This window comes from Triturus cristatus, chromosome 6 (genome assembly GCF_964204655.1).
Source record: "Triturus cristatus chromosome 6, aTriCri1.1, whole genome shotgun sequence".
Lineage (NCBI taxonomy): Eukaryota > Metazoa > Chordata > Amphibia > Caudata > Salamandridae > Triturus > Triturus cristatus.
In genome coordinates, this window is record NC_140589.1 from 237,464,369 (window position 1) to 237,482,146 (window position 17,778).

At 49.2% G+C, this 17,778-nt stretch overlaps 1 protein-coding gene across 3 annotated transcripts in view; it reads left to right on the plus strand.

The window, feature by feature from the left end:
- Positions 1–17,778, plus strand: part of ATAD2B (ATPase family AAA domain containing 2B) — a 790,780-nt gene that overhangs the window by 275,283 nt on the left and 497,719 nt on the right. For all 3 annotated transcript variants that reach the window (XM_085610606.1, XM_085610608.1, XM_085610607.1), the window contains exon 13: positions 17,027–17,115. In XM_085610606.1, the coding sequence (XP_085466732.1) occupies positions 17,027–17,115 (89 nt within the window). The remainder of the gene's footprint in view (positions 1–17,026; positions 17,116–17,778) is intronic.

Below are 17,778 nucleotides of genomic sequence, written 5' to 3' on the forward strand. Positions count from 1 at the left end.
TGGCCCCAAAACCTCCGGGTATAAGAGATGCAGTTCCTGCAGCAGACAGATGTTCATTTCAAATCTGCATGATGCATTGGGGCACAGAAATTACCTAGTCATGTGAGAAGTGTGACAACATGTAGGCCAAGGATGTCTAGGAATGGAAGGCAAAGCTTTTCTAGACGTAGGCTTATGGTGATCACTTTGAGCAACCATGTTCTTCGAGGTCCAGCTCCTGCATCATGTCCCACTTGTGCTAGCCTTCAACCAGTCCTCCAAATGCACCACATCCAATAGGAAAAAGAAGTCCTCTGAGAAGAAGCACAGGAAGAAGCACAGGAGATATACTCTGGCCTCTGTCATTCCTGTTAAAGAATGATTTCTCTACTTGGTGGCCTCTTTCTCTCACTCAGCCATCGACTTTGGAGACATAAGAAATCCTTTTGGTGCCGTTTTCAGCCGTAGGGCACTCTCTGCTAATTTTGGAAATGGAGCTCCATGTTCCATTTCTAGAATTTCCAACCTTTTAAGCTGCCTCTGTGCAGATTGAAGTCTTCACCCAGGCAGTGCTAGTTCTTTTGTGTTCCACTCTGGAAAGCCTTGGTGCCACTGTGTGCCCCAAGAACATCACAAGGCCACTGGCTGTACTTCTTTTGGCAGCTCATCCCTGAGCCTGTTGCACTTCCCTACAGCACCTTCAGTCACCATTCTGGCCAGGCCAAAACTCTTCCGCCACCAAAGGCATTGCTGGTGCTCTGCGACCAGGAATGTTACTGATGTCACCAGCACCAGCTTTGAATCTGCTACAGAATTTAGCAAACTTTCCACAGACTAAGGCCATTCAAGGACATCTAGATGTAAAGCTCAGCCATTGATGGAGTCCCCTTACAGTCCTTTATCTTGTGATTAACAATATTTCAGGCTTAGGAAGCTTTTGTGTCGGATTCAGATGTCCAACACAGTTTACCACAACAATGATCACAGCAGTGAGGTGGACTAACTTCTAAACATCCCCCCAAGCAGAATGGATATTGGTGGCTTTCTGACCCTGCAGAATGCCATTGGCCTGGAGTGTCGTTAGGGGTCTCCCTTTAAGGAAGTTGCATCATTTACAGCTGTGCTTCCCAAGACCGAGGATGTCTTTAGATTGCCCTTGCATGTGAAGTATAATAAGGCAAATCTCCTTAAACAAATTCTGCAACCAAAACTGCCTCCTTTGAACCTTTGCTTCTTTTTATCTAGGTACCAGTAGATCCCAGTGAGATAGCATTGAAAAAACTAGCCTCTTCCCCTGCAGTGAACCACCATGTCTCCTATCTCCATTACCCAGCTCAGGGAGACCCCTCTCACCGCAGAGACTTGTGGTGCAGGTGCCATCCACCTCTAAACAAAACCCTGACTGCTTCTCTTCCACTTCTGTTATTAGGGAGGAAAATCATAAAGGCAAGGAGGAAGATTTTTTTTCTCCTCCGGGATCATCACTTTTCATTCCACAAACGCAACTTGACAATGGCAAATGTCAGTCCAAACTGTCAGGACCATTTTGTAGAACTTGTACATCATGACAAGACGCAGGCCAAGCAGATCCTGTGCTCTGGGCACAGTGGATTTGTTGGTGCATTCCATGGGCTGTTACTTTGCCATCCACTCTTATGCCTAAATGCGTTCCATGTGCATATTGGAGGGAATCTTATGGACATGCCTTTCGATGGGCCATGCCCCTTTGGAGAAAAATGCTAATGAACACTGGAGCAATTCGGATAAAATAAGGCTATGATTTGGTCCTTGGGGCTGGCTTCTCTTGCTTGCAAGTTTAACCAGCAATGCCAAATTAAGAGATACTCCTGGACCTGCCCTTCCTGCAGCACAAGCTCTTTCAGTCAGTCCAGAGTTCAACAAGTTCATTCAGAGTTACAGATGGCATGTTGGCTTCAAACGCTTTTGAGAGCAGCAACCTCCTCCTCCCTCGCCCCTCCCACAAAACCACTTTAATCCACCCTTGATGGAGTACGTGAGGCCTGTAGGGAGGAGTGTGTCCTTTCATCCTGCTAGCTGGAAGTCTGTCACCTTGGACTGATTGGTCTTCCAAGTTGTTTAACAAGGCTACTCCGTTCCCCGAGATGCTTCTTTCCATTCCCTGTATTCTCTTTGCCACCTCAGAGGACGTTGCCTGAATTCTGAAGGAAGAGGTTCTTACTGTGTTGAGGCAAGGGGCCCTTGGAATTTATCCCAAAGAACAAGATCAGACAGGGATGCGATTACTTGTATTTTCTTGTCCCTGAGAAAGATTGTGGTCCCATTCTGGACCTCTGAATTTTGAATTCCTTCCTCTGGAAGAAGTTGAAAAAGCTCTCCCCTGCACTGTTTCCTTGTGCATCTGGAGCTGGAAGACTGGGTTGCATCCCTCTGCTTCCAAGACGCCCCATTCTTTCTGTCGCATAAGAGATGGGTCAAGTGATGGGCTCCACCCTCTATCAGTTTGCAGGCCACCTGCTTTTTGCTTACTTCAGCCCCCTGGGCCTCCACAAAGGTGATGTTGGTGGGTGTGCATATCTTTGGAAGTCAGGGATCTCTCTAATCAACTGGCTGTTGAAGACCGTATCGCTATTGTCACCTAGCAAGACCACCTACAGGCCTTGATCTTCCTGCCCTTGGACCTGGGCTTTTTGACATAAATAAAGACTTTTTTTTGTTTGTGCACAAGAGCCAAGCATTGTCTTCAGCTGGAGCTTTGATATCTCTTTACTATTTGTCGCCATGTATTTTTAGGAAGGTATTTTTTAAGTGTACTTGTAGTCTTGTTCTGAGGAACAATTTCTGACCTGTTCATGACCTCTTGTGATGTCAAGCTTTACCTCTGCTGCAGCAGTGTTTTTGGCATCATTATTTCTTTATAAAGGACCCATTTGAACAAATTCTGTATTTGTCCTCCTGCTGTTAGTCTGTTGAATACATTTGCCACCTTTTCCATGAAAATAAGTTGTAGTTACTCCTGAGCCTCTGAACTTGTGTTCTGTTTTGTGCCGCAGGAGTGCACTTCTAGTAAAAATTCAGCACTCCATAACTGTGCACATCATTCAGTGATACTCATTGGTACGTGACTCAGCAATCCTTAGTGTCTGCACATCTGCCACTCTTTACCTACTCATCCTTTGGGTATGCTAATCAATGCCACCCATCAAATAATTCTGGGACAGTGTCCTTTAGCAATTCTTGGCGATCCCTCCAGGGCAAAGAGAATCTCTTCTGCTCACAGTTCCATTGCTTCTGCTTGGGCATGAAGAATTAAGTAATCACCTCAGAGACTGAAGATTAAATGGACATTAGCGTTCCACTGTTTCCTTTGCCTCGCCCTTAAACCAAGCTAGTTTCTTACAATCGGATTGAGACTTCTAGCTGCATATTTCTTACCTTAGAAGATTCAAAAGGTGTTAGACTGGATCTGAAACATCCTAAGCAGTACCCTGGCACGCCGATAGGTGGTGTCAGTGGGCCCCACATTGGTGGTGCACTGGAAATGACGTGCGTGGTACCTATATAAGCGCCACCCCAGAGTGCTGACTTCAGTTCTTTTCTCGCCATCCGCACAGTTCTGGAGTGAGCTACCTCTGTCCACTTTTTGGTCAACATTTTCAACATTTTGTCTGATACTTTTCAGACATTATGCTAGCTATGCCCCCTAAAGAACCTGAGGGGTTTTAACTTTGTGATTTCCATCACAGACAGGTGTCTGTGACAGACCCCCATCTAGTTTGATTCTAGTGCCTGGAGCCGGGCCACGACTCCAAAGCCTGTGAAGACTGTTGCGCTATGAATCCCCAGGTGTTGCGAAGCAGTCCCTGAAGCTCCTGGTCGCCAACACCTGTTGAATCTGTGACGCTCTAGGTGCCAGTCATGTAGAAGACCCTGGACCCGTTTGTGGAGCCTTTCCCAGCAATCGTCATTGAGCTTGTATTGTTGGGTAAGTCTCTCAAGAAATGGTCTGAGTGGTTGGACATGGTGCAGGAACGACGGTGCTACTCTGGGCCCCGCTCCCACGAGTCAGCCGTGGAGCCTCGGTCTTAACCTGCTGTGCCCCTTCCCGAATCCCTGGAGCCTGAGTGACCCCTGCCAAGCAAGTTTCATAAGGTCATGCACCCTATATTTGGACCAACCCCTCTGCAGCTTCTTCGAGCCCCATGAGTTTGGCGATTGCTTCCAATGGCTTTTCATTATCGAGTCAGCACTCTGATTAAGTCAGGCTCCCTGGATCTGTTGCAGGATCTGCACCGGCTCGGGTTGCGAGACCACTTCTTCCCCAAAGCCCATTCCAGTGGTGCAGGTCCCAGTGCCCCTGACACCCCACAGTGGCACCCACCCCATCATCATACGCGATATGGAGCTGAATCGGTGTCCCCAGACGTCCACTCCTGTGCCGGCCAGAACTCGACCTTCCAAGTCAGAGCCAGGATCCCCTTTTTTTGATGGGCTCTGTGAGGAGTGTGATAGGGGAGATCTGAGGATCCTTATGGCTACCAGAAACCCTTAGACGTTCCTGAGGATAAGTGGTATGAGAAACTGGTGGATGCTAGTCGTCTGGAAGCCTCCCTATACTCTTGCTTAGTCTCTCTTCATAGTGTATGAAGGAAGGGGCTTCTTTTGCCATTTTGGTGAGGAGGGCAGCTGAGATCCTGGACCATACACTGCCCTCAGTGGCAGTCAAGACGGACCTCTTGACAAGCGCTTCCGCTGAGAGTTGGCCCCACAGAACCTTTCCTCCCTTTTAATGAAGCCCTTATGAATGTCCTGCTCGGGTCACAGGCCAAGCCCTGCAAGAGGCTTCTTGTGCACTGGACAGTTGCCCACAGCTAGCTCCTGGGTACCCAGCTTTCCTCACTCAGCAACCCACTATAGAGAGTCTGGATGTCCAGGCCTTCACCTCAAAAGTCAGCCCTAGCACGTTACCTACCATAAGATCAGAGAGGGAATCCAAGAGGCTAGATCTTTGGCAAGAGGATGTTCTATTCTGTCAGTCTGAAACTGCATTCGGTAAACACTGAATGCCTTTTGAGCCAATATAACCACACAGTTTGGGATTCGGTTGTGCAAGTGCTGCCCATAGTCTTGAAGGAGATCCAAGCCATCCTTACCCAGGGTATTGCTGATGGCAGGGATGCAGCAAAGTTAATCATTCGCTGCATGACAACTCGGTAGGAAGAGCGATTGTGTCATCATTGGCACTCAGACGCCACACCTGGCTTGGATCTACTGGCAATCAGGCAGAATCTGTGCCAGAGCGCTTTAAGGATAGCAGGGACACTGCCTGCCTGCTTGCTTGGTTTCTTCATGGCCCCATACCAACCCATTCTGCTTTTTGCCTTTTCTGTGGCTATGACGGGGGCTGCCAGCTGCTCCATTTCTGCCCAGCCACCAAGGCCAACAGGCTCCCCAGTACCTTTATGGCATTGGATTCCCTGTGGAACACACAGCCAGTGATCTACCCAGTCTGCCACCCTGACAGCCTCAGCCTCTAAAACCCTTGAGTTTTCCCTCTCACAAATACGGGCAACCAGATTGTCGGTTGGATCCGACAGTACCTAACTCACTGGCAGTCCATAACATCAGAAAAGTGGGTACTTCAAATTGTTCAGCGGGGTTACTCCATCACTTTTGTAGAAAACCCTGCCGCCCATGTCCTCATCCTCAGACCGGCTGAAGGAGTACCACCTTTTACCACCTTTTGGCCCAAGGAGCCATAGAGCGGGTGCTGGCATCAGAAGTAGGTTGTGTTTGCTCCTCCCTTCTGGTGTCCAAGATGGAGGGAGACCTTCGCCCTCTTTTAGACCCGTGCCATCTCAACTCCTTTTTGAAGAAGGAGAAATTCAAGATGCTCACGTTAGCTTGGGTCCTGTCTGCCCTGGATGATGAGTACTGAATGAGCCCTGGACTTGCAGGACTATTACTTTCATGTAACTGTCCTTCCTGCCCATAAACGTCACCCGTGTTTCACGGTGGGCCATGAGCACTTTCAGTTCTCTGTGCTCCCCTTTGGCCTCACCACCACACCTTGGGTGTTCACAAAGGGGTTGGCGGTGGTCGCTGCCTATGTGTGGAGGTCAGGAGTTCCAGTCTTACCTTACCTTGATGACTGGCTGTTAAAAGTGAACTCACCACAGGCAGTCATCTCCCATCTCCAGACTACGGTGGACCTACTGCATTTGCTGGGGTTCACTATCAACGTGCCAAAGTCACACCTGACCCCTTCTTAGATCCTCTTTCATTAGTGCTGTTCTGGACACAGTGCAGTTTCGGGCCTCTCCTCCGGAGCGGTGAGTCCAGGATATTCAGGCTGTGAGGCTGATTTTCTGCCTCTGTCCTGGATTTCGGTGAGACTGACTCTTAGGATGCTTGACCTCAAAGCCTCCTGCAGCCTGCTGGTAATACATGCCCACTGGCATATGCAAGCTCTGCAGTGGGCCCTGAAGTGTCAATGGGTAGGAGCATTAGGGAAACCTCTTAGACCTTGTCCAGATTTCAGCGGGAACTGCTAAAGATCTGCAGTGGTAGCTGACATACTACGATGGGTTCAGCTGCAGACTCATCTACCTTCTCTAACCAGAACTGACTCTGGTAACAGATGTGTCATTTCTGGGTTGGGGCGGCAATCTCAGAGATGGAGATCAGAGGACTGTGGTCTCCGGCCGAGTCTCGGCTCCACAGCAACCTGATGGAGTTGAGTGGTTCACCCAACATTGAAAGACTTACTTTCTTCCATCAAGGGAAGGCTGGTTCGGGTGTTTATGGACAACACCACTGTTATGTGGTATTGCAACCAACAGGGTGGGGTCGTGGACTCTGTCAAGAGCTCCTGCGTCTCTGGACATGGCTGGAATGCCAGGGCATATCCCTGGTTGTTCAACAGCTGATGGGCTCTCTGAACGCCAGAGCGGATGAACTAAGACATTGATGCCTTGCAGATAACTAATGGAGTCTCCTTCCGGAGGTGGTGCAAGATCTTTTCAGAGATTGGGGTTCACCTTGGTTAAATCTATATGCCTCTGCCGAGAATGCGCAATGTCAGTACTTCTGCGTGCTAGGGTTTCCAAGGGGGCACTCGCTTGGAGGCGCATTTTGTCTCGAGCGGAGCGCAGGCCTCCTGCACGCCTTTCCGCCTATACCACACCTGCCCAGTGGTCTCAAGAAGATCAGGCCCAACAAATTCTTGTTGCTACGGAATGGGCACAAAGTGGATGATATCCTGAACTCCTGAGCATCAGCCCTCCGATCAGGCTGGCCCTACGGGGAGATCTACTGTCAGAGCACCAGGGCAGGGTCCTGCACCTGAACCTGCGCATGCTCCGCCTTCATGCTCGGAGATTGAGCTGAAACATGGACAGCTTTTGACCTTTCTGCAGAAGTCCGGCATTTCATTCTGGCTGTCAGGAGTTCCTTAACAAAGACAGTATACACCTGCTTTTGGGACAAACTTGTGGCATGGTGGGCTACCAAAAATGTAGATCCCCTTCCTGCAACTTTGTCCCAGGTGGTGTTTGTTCCCTTGTTTGCCCCTACACAGCTAAAGGGTACCATTCAGCCATATCTACTTTTCTTGCAGTTGCTGTAGAACCCCCCCCTTTTCAAATCACCTGTTAGACCAGTTTTCTCAAAGCTCTCAAACACATGGTTGCCCCGTAGCCCTTTATAATGCTCAAATTGGACCTGAAAATATTTTTGACTTTTTTTATTTGATAACCATTTGAGCCTAGGCAGAGCTGCCCACTGTGTCTCTTGACCATCAAAACAGCCTTCCTAGATCGGCCAGGCGGGAGAGCGAACTACAGGCACTTTGTGTGCATGCTCCTTACTCGACTATTTCCCAGATAAACTAGTTCTGGGAACATAGGCCTCTTTCTTACCAAAAATGGCTACACCCTTTCACGTAGGCCAGACCATCACACTGCTTACATTCTTTGCTCTGCCTCACCCTTCCAAAGAGGAAAGTCTTCATATCCTGGATCCAAAAAGAGCGTATCATTCTACATTGATCGTACCAAAGAGTTCAGTTGGACAATCAACTCTTTATTGGGTTCGTTAGGACTAAGAAAGGAAAGGCAATGCAGAAAAGGACCTTTTCAAGATGCTCTGCTTTAAAAAAGGTTATGCACTGGCAAAAAAGCAACCTCCTGAAGGCTTGCATGCTTATTTCATCAGAGCCATGGCTGCGTTAGCTTGTAGTACCTCTCCTGAAAATCTGTCAGGCTTCTATGTGGGCATCCCTGCACATAATTAATAAGCACCACTGCCTGGATAATTAGGTTTGACGTGACAGGCACTTTGCCTGTTCGGTCCTCTAGAACTCCCTGGTCTAAATCTGTTTGCAGACCACCATCCGGGGAGCTTATTGCTTGGGTAACTATTCTAAAGTAAGTAATCTGCAGCTAGAAGTCTATCAGATGAACAAATTACTTACCTTTGGTAACACCTCTTCTGGTAGAGAAGCCATCAAGCCGCAGATTCCTTACCGACCCTCCTATTCTCACCGCTCTATAAACCGATTTCTCTACATGAAGTGACCTTTGTAGGTTCTTATTGTCTTCACACTGGTCCATCTGCATTCTGTCGTGGCTCTGTGCTTCTGGTGTTGAAATATGAAACTGATATCAGCGTGCTGGAGTGGTGCCTATATAAGCACGGCAAATGTCACTTAGTGCATGGCTGACAGAGCCGAACAGTGCCACCTATCGGCTCACAGAGGTACTGCTCAAGATTTTCCGGATCCAGTCTTACAAACTTATGACATGTTTCTGGAACCAATAATCTTCCTACCACTTTGAATAGCATATGGGCCGGCTATTCCCCAACTGGAAAGGTCACTATATTTCAGGTTTAGGCTAGGCACACTGCCAGTCTAGACCTTTACGAATAACTGATCTACGAAAGGTTTGGCTTCAACCTCGTGCAATTGCGAATAAGTGGTGAAGAAACAATATTACACTTTATGCTACTCTGTACCACGTCCTTCAAAGCAAAGAGGATACCCACGACCTCTTTATTTGATTTAACAAAAGGCACTGTAAAGTTGCTCTGTCTTTGTTTTTGAGCTGACTCTGATACGTTTTTTTTTATTACCATCTGCTTCTTAAATCTGTGCCATCTGGAAATCTACTAGAAGTGACTTCACCATACATCCTTCTGCCACGTGGATACACTAGGCCCGGTCAAGAAACACCATTTTACATGCTCAAGTTTCTAATTTGCCTTCTCTCCCTAAACATGATGACATTTGACACACATTCATTTATGTTCACATTCAGGATAATATTCTTTGGAGTTTTGCTTCCACTACTAAAATATTCACTTTTCCTGGCTGGAGCATCCAATAATGACTTGGGAGAGGCTAATTTACGTAATTTTGTACTCTTTTTTTGGTGGTCCCAGGAGTACAGGGGCACCACGGACCTCAGTGGAAATGTGTGAAGAGGCTGCAGGAGCGCTGGAGCCCCCTTCCCTACAGTTTTACACATCAACCATACGTTTGCAGTGTCTTAAAATTTGGGACCACCTTAGTGTCAAGAATTCCTGTCATGCGAGGGGAGGAAAACGGTAACCAGCGAAAACGGACTACATCTCCCAGGATGCTTAGCGGTTGAGAGGTTATGTAAACAGGAGAGCTGTTACATAACTCAAGGAAAACACGCCCTTATGTAAACAGGAGAGCTGTTACATAACTCAAGGAAAACACGCCCTTATGTAAACAGGAGAGCTGTTACATAACTCAAGGAAAACACGCCCTTATGTAAACAGGAGAGCTGTTACATAACTCAAGGAAAACACGCCCTATATAGGGAGGAACCGGGAGGTACAACGCTGTCGGATATTGTGTTTACACCGACGTACCTGCTTAGTGAAGAGCAGTGTTCCGGAGTGGTGCTCCAGTAAGGCAAGAACGGAGGTAGGTCGAGTCGTTACTCCCTGGGCCGTGTCTTGCCCCATCGTCACCTGTGAAGGACCCGGAAGCTCTACCGGATAACCATTGAGCTTCGCTTTTTGACTCGGCTGAGTCAAAGCGCAGTGGCGCTTTTGCTGGTTGGAGTCGTAACTCCCAGCCCGACCAGAGATACAGGGACTGCCAGCTGTAACGCACACCAGGAGGTGTTTGCCGCGTTACAGACTCGGAAGTCCACAGGATCGATCGAGCGGCTGCTCTCGGTTCAGTCTTCTTTGCTTGTGATTGGGGTATCGGTGACGCATCACCAGGAGGTGACTCCGCGTCCCGGTGCAGTCTGAGGAAGAGGTTGAGCGGCTGCTCCCTTCAGGTAGAGACCCCGGCTGGGTGTTTCCCTGACTCCTCGATTCTCCCCAACACTCTTCGTGCCCCTCACAGCCTACCGATTGGCATTGTCGGCCATTTCATTTCTGCCCTCTGTTGGCATACGCCGGGATCGGCGTATATGCAGAGGACGGTTAGGACCATCCGTGCTGTGGGCTGGTAACGTACTTAGCCTGGAGGATTCCAGTGACTATAACCTTTGTTTATTCCTTGTATTATTTTTGCCTTCATTAAAATAACTAAACCTTCACAAGTGGTTGCGTTCTCATTATCGTGTCTGTTAAACGATCCTGAGACGTTCAGGGCGTTACAAAATATCCGACCTTAATAACACTAACTGTCTCCCGGTCGATAACAGACATGGCAACACTTGATGATGTGCTGGCTGCTTTAGCGACCGTGCAAATTGAATTGGCTGCCTCCAGGCAAGAAACAGCCGATGTAAAAGCCAGACTGGATGCTATCCAATTGGACCCGCTCACGCCCAGCACCTCCCTCACGAACCAGACCCCTGCGGTAGTAGTGGAAATGCCGGTAGCCGTCCCCTTGGCAACACCAGAGAGGTACAGTGGGGATCCTAACACAGTCCAGGTATTCCTCACACAAGTGGCGCTACATTTATCGTGCAAACCAAGGGCGTTCCCCACGAGTCAGGCTCGTGTGGCTTTCCTTATATCCTATTTGGCTGGAAACGCGGCACAATGGGCCGTACCTCTGGTGAGCAGGGACGACCCCATCTTATGTGATTGGGGTGCTTTTCGCGAGGAATTCCTGAAAGTCTTCGACAGAAGGGCTGACTCGTACACGGCGGACCGTGAAATGCTTGAGTTGAGACAGGGATCCAACGACCTGGTGCAGTATCTCAACGCGTTCCGAAGGCTGGTTGCGGAAACCAAGTGGCCTGTTGCTAAACAGACGGCGCTCTTCCATCACGGGCTGTGCGATGAGCTCAAGGACGCCGTGGCTCATATTGACCCACAACCCAAGACATGTGAGGGCCTTATCAACCTGGTATTACGGCTGGAACATAGGCTAAGTGAAAGAAAGGGGGATCATGGGAGAAAAGCAAACTCCCTTCCATCCTATGTGACAGTGGGAAGTCCTGAAACTTCCACCGCATCCAAGGGAGAACCCATGGACATCGGCGCAATACGAGCGAGCCTCACAGCCACGGAGAAAGAGTCACGCCGTAAACCAGGATTGTGCCTATATTGTGGCAAAAAAGGCCACTACGTACGTGAATGCCCTGCCAAACCGAAGACGTCACGTTATCGGGCCAACCCGTCGGTAACAGCCGTGGTGGACGTACCGGCGGAAAACTAGAGGACTCCCAGACCAAAGAAGGGGCATCTCGGAGTCACTCATCCATCCCTTCACTTTCCAACTCGGTCACTAAGGGACAACGACACCTGTTTCTCACGGTGCACGTGGGAGTGCATGACCAGTGGATACCCGTTGTGGCCATGGTGGATTCAGGGGCCACTGGCATGTTTATGGACCACAACGAGGCATGCAGGCTAGGGCTAGTGCTTCTTCCCAAAGCTGTACCCGAAGACGTCTATGCTGTAGACGGAAGGCGATTGGTGACGGGGCCCATCGGGCAGCACACGGGGGTCCTTCCGATGAGATGTGGGAGGAACCATTTGGAACAAATCGATTTTAACATCATCCGAGCGCCCCAATATGGCGTCATATTGGGATTGCCGTGGCTACAGAAACACAACCCCTCTGTGGATTGGCCAACACATCGCATCGAACTGACGTCACCGTATTGCATCCTGCATTGTGGAATAAGAACGGAATCCCTTGACGCAGATGAGAGCGGGAGTCAGACGGTGGCTACAGCGGCAGAAAAAGATGTGGCTCTCCCCCAGGCTTATCACAGTTTTGAGGATGTATTTGATGAGGTGAAGGCAGAAGTGCTACCACCACATAGACAGTTTGACTGCCAGATCGACCTGGTGCCAGGGGCCAGCGTTCCCAGCGGCAGGCTGTATGCCCTGACGGAGCCTGAAAACGTGCATCTCCGGGGGTACCTGGATAAACTCCTCAAGCTAGGATTCATCCGCCCGTCCAAGTCTCCGGCCGCCTCGCCACTCTTCTTCATCCCGAAGGCTAATGGGGAGCTGAGAGCCTGTGTGGACTTTAGGGCATTGAATGCGATAACCGTAAAGAATCGGTACCCCTTGCCTCTCATCAGTGTACTTCTGGAACAGGTCAAGAAAGCTCGTATCTACACCAAGTTGGATTTGAAAGGGGCATACCATCTGGTGCGCATGAGGGACGGAGACGAGTGGAAGACCGCCTTTAAGACCAGGTTCGGCCTTTTTGAGTACCTCGTCATGCCGTTCGGTCTGTGCAACGCCCCGGCAGCCTTTCAGTACTTTTTGAATGAGGTATTCAGAGAGGAGTTGGATATCTACGTGGTCGTATATATCGACGACATCCTCATCTATTCATCCAGTGTGGAGGAGCACGTACACCACGTCAAAGCTGTGCTCCAAAAGCTGAGGGAAAACATGCTGTTTTGTAAACTCAGCAAGTGTGACTTCCACGTCACATCCGTGGAATTCCTCGGAGTGATGCTGAGTCCAGAGGGACAGGAGATGGAAGAACGAAAGATCAAGGCGGTGAAAGAATGGCCGGTGCCCCAAAGCGTGAAGGACGTCCAAAGTTTCATTGGCTTCGCCAACTTTTACAGGCGGTTTATAGATGGATTTTCAGGATTGGTGGCCCCAATCACACAGCTACTGAGGAAGTCCAAGGACTTTGTCTGGTCCCCTGAAGCGAACAAAGCCTTTGAGGCCCTGAAAAGCGCCTTTGGTAAGGCGCCGATGTTGGCTCACCCCGATCCGGATCTCCCCTACGTGGTGGAAGCGGACGCATCCGATGTGGTGCTGGGGGCTATCTTGTCCCAACGCAACCACGACACAGGGGTGCTTCATCCCGTTGCGTACATGTCCCGCAAACTCAACGACGCCGAACGCAACTACCATATTGCGGAGAAGGAGCTTCTCGCAATCAAGGACGCCTTCACCGAATGGAGGCATTGGTTGATGGGGGCAAGACATGTGGTATCGGTGTACACGGACCATCGGAACCTACAGTTCATGACGGCCACAAGACACCTTTCTCCCAGACAGCTGCGGTGGATGATCTTCTTTGCGGGGTTCAACTTCCGTATCACATATCGGCCGGGGACGGAAAACCGGAAGGCGGATGCCCTGTCCCGTCAATCTGCAGTTAAGGAACCATTGCCTGCGACCGAGCATTCCATCATTTCCCCGAGGATGGTATTGGGGGTTATCCAACCGGATACTTTCCTGAGGGGAATAAAGAGAGGGATCAGGTCATTCGCATGGCGGAGGTGGCTCCTCAGTCACAGAGAATGGCAGCTGAAGGACGGGATACCCCTGAAGGGCAGGTGCCTATTGATACCCACGCCTAGGCTAAGGAAACAAGCATTCATCTGGTGCCATGACTCTCCATGCGCAGGTCATTTGGGCTTTGAAAAAACGGTGGCTAGCATGGGACGGCATTTCTGGTGGCCAACCATGAGAGTGGATGTCAGGAGGTGGGGACAGGAGTGTCCTACGTGTGCTACCATGAAGGCCGACCATGGCCGAACCCAAGGGCTCTTACATCCACTTCCGACCCCGGATAGACCATGGGATAGCATATCACTGGACTTCGTGGTGGGCCTACCGGTAGACCAGGGGATGACGGCAATACTGGTGGTGGTGGATTACTTGACGAAAATGGGGCACTTCATCCCCTGCAAGAGAGTCCCTACGGCCGAGGAATTGGCGTCACTACTCCTAAAGAATGTGGTACGACTGCATGGATTACCTGGGGTGAGCGTGTCGGACCGGGGGTCGCAGTTTACTGCGCAATTCTGGAAGACTTGGTGCGCTGCATGTTAAGACCGCCCTGTCCACCAGCTACCACCCTCAAACGGACGGCCAAACCGAGCGCCTGAACCAAACGCTCAAACAGTATCTGCGATGTTTTGTGGACCAGGGCAGGGAAGAATGGGTCGACTTGCTATGGGTTGCAGAGATAGCCTATAACAACGCCACTCACAGCTCCACACAGTCATCTCCGTTCTATAGCAACTATGGCCAACATCCCAGGTTCTTGCCATTTCTACATCCGTTCAGAGAGGACAGGATTCCCGCCACAGCGGACAGGGTGGCACACATAAAAGACACGTTGATGCGCTCAAGGGCTGTCCTAATAGAGGCCAAGAGAAAATACAAGGCTGCGGCAGACAGGAAGAGAAGGCCCGGGCCACTGTACCGCACTGGAGACTACGTCTGGATATCCACAAGAAACATGAGGTTTCGAAAGAACAGTGTGTTCCATCCCAAGTACATGGGCCCCTATCGAATTACCAAGTGTATGGGTCCCGTGAACGTGTGCTTGCCCCAGTCATTGCGGATACACCCTGTCTTTCATGTATCATTGCTCAAACCAGCACCCTCCAAGCCGTCTGGGACACCTAGGCCGGTATGCGTGGAGTCGGAGGTGGAGTATGAAGTGTCGGGCATACGGGCGTCCAAATGGCACAGGGGGAAGCTGTGGTACCTGGTTGCGTGGAAAGGCTATGGCCCGGAGGAGCAGTCATGGGAACCGGCTGAAGGGGTTCATGCTCCGCGCTTGGTCTCCTTGTTCCATCGGCGTTTTCCTGCCAGCGCTGGACCCGTGGGGAGCCGCTGAGAGGGAGGATGTACTGTCAAGAATTCCTGTCATGCGAGGGGAGGAAAACGGTAACCAGCGAAAACGGACTACATCTCCCAGGATGCTTAGCGGTTGAGAGGTTATGTAAACAGGAGAGCTGTTACATAACTCAAGGAAAACACGCCCTTATGTAAACAGGAGAGCTGTTACATAACTCAAGGAAAACACGCCCTTATGTAAACAGGAGAGCTGTTACATAACTCAAGGAAAACACGCCCTATATAGGGAGGAACCGGGAGGTACAACGCTGTCGGATATTGTGTTTACACCGACGTACCTGCTTAGTGAAGAGCAGTGTTCCGGAGTGGTGCTCCAGTAAGGCAAGAACAGAGGTAGGTCGAGTCGTTACTCCCTGGGCCGTGTCTTGCCCCATCGTCACCTGTGAAGGACCCGGAAGCTCTACCGGATAACCATTGAGCTTCGCTTTTTGACTCGGCTGAGTCAAAGCGCAGTGGCGCTTTTGCTGGTTGGAGTCGTAACTCCCAGCCCGACCAGAGATACAGGGACTGCCAGCTGTAACGCACACCAGGAGGTGTTTGCCGCGTTACAGACTCGGAAGTCCACAGGATCGATCGAGCGGCTGCTCTCGGTTCAGTCTTCTTTGCTTGTGATTGGGCTATCGGTGACGCATCACCAGGAGGTGACTCCGCGTCCCGGTGCAGTCTGAGGAAGAGGTTGAGCGGCTGCTCCCTTCAGGTAGAGACCCCGGCTGGGTGTTTCCCTGACTCCTCGATTCTCCACAACACTCTTCGTGCCCCGCACAGACTACCGATTGGCATTGTCGGCCATTTCATTTCTGCCCTCTGTTGGCATACGCCGGGATCGGCGTATATGCAGAGGACGGTTAGGACCATCCGTGCTGTGGGCTGGTAACGTACTTAGCCTGGAGGATTCCAGTGACTATAACCTTTGTTTATTCCTTGTATTATTTTTGCCTTCATTAAAATAACTAAACCTTCACAAGTGGTTGCGTTCTCATTATCGTGTCTGTTAAACGATCCTGAGACGTTCAGGGCGTTACACTTAGGACATTTGTTTTTCAAAGTACTCCCAAAGCTGGAGCTTTTGTTCCACATCTGGGAGTGCAGTGCCCTCTAGAGGTTGGTTCTATGGCTGCATTGCATGTGGCTGAAGGGGTTTAAAGAAGCCACATGGAGTATAGAACCCACTAGGGTCTTGCTCTATGACTGCATTTTATGTGACTAGAAATTGGCACCCTCTTGAGGCTGTTTAAATGGTTGTATTTTATATGGCCTGAAAGTATGCAAATGTTATGATCATTTAAAATGTTTTATTGATATAATAATGTTGAGAGGGATTACTGAACAATGTTGATATGCTTGATTGATATTAATAATTGCATTTGCACATGGTTCTTATTGATTATTACACATACGCACAAAAGTATGGTATTTTCAACATGTGGGTTGTTGTTTCAATGCGATGACCCCTGATAGAGCCAATCATTTGATTTATTTAAACGTATGCCGCCCATATGGTGATGAGTTATCTAGTATAGGTTGAGGGGTAATCTAATTTTGGGCTTCACAACCCTTTAGGGGTCATATGTGATTTCATAATGTAATCCAAGGTATAGTTGATCTGCTTTATTTATATATTTGTAAATCAATTCATAGTATTTAGAAGTTGGGGTGTAATAAATGTCCTTTTAATCAAGAAAAAGCACTGACTGAGTAGGCCTTGTACTGCCCTGCTTTTCTCCATTGAGTCAGTGGGGTGATTGGTTCCCAGAAAGGGGATATTGTGGGCCTATTTCTTGGGGAGGCCTCAAATCCTGCACACCTAATAACTCAATTTCATACACTTTCTATTTCTCAAACTGTTTTCGTTTGGTTCCTGAGGGACCAAGCGATGTGACCCTATGGGCAGTAGTGTGCATATTGGATAAATAAAGACATAAAGACCTAACTGTTCAGATGTATAACTGGTTTGGAATATTAGTGTATGACACTTATTTACTTTGCCACACAACAGGCCTACCTGATGAGACCCTCTATCATCTTCTTCGATGAAATCGATGGCTTGGCTCCTGTCCGTTCTAGTAGACAAGATCAGATACATAGGTAATATTTTCTGATCAACATTTCATCTAAAATCTATTTAAAGGCAAATGAATTTCAAATGTTATTTTTTCCTTCTAGGTATAAAATGCAGTGTTGCAGTTCAAGGCATCATTCTGAAACAATGTGATGCCCTGTTCAGAGTTCTGAGCATCATTTATTTTTATCTCCTACCAATTATTGCCGCAATTTGTGTACATTAGCAAAATTATTATTCTAGTATCGCAAATATGCAGCTTTTGGCATCACACCATTGTGACTCCGAGTCAGGCGTTGGCCTGAAGTAGACCTATGATGCAACCTCTAACTTTGGATGCACTGCAGCGTCTCCCTCAACACCAGGTGTATTGGAGGTTAGCGGTCCTGTACAACTCAAAATTCAGATGCAGAGAATGTGCTTCAGAACATTCCACATAATGACAATGAATAGCCGGACAACTTCCGCCCTCATTACTATGCTGATGCTGTATCGTGCATGGACATACAGATTGGAAATGGGATGGACTCTTCCCCCTGAGACTGATTAGAATCGCCTCCAGTTTACCCTAAGCGAAAAGTGCCTCCTTTATGGTAAATTGTCCGCAGGGCAGCTGCAGTGCTTGATTTCCAACTATCTACGTTTGAAGCAAAATCAAACTTGTTGATGGAGCCTGCCCGCCAGTTCGG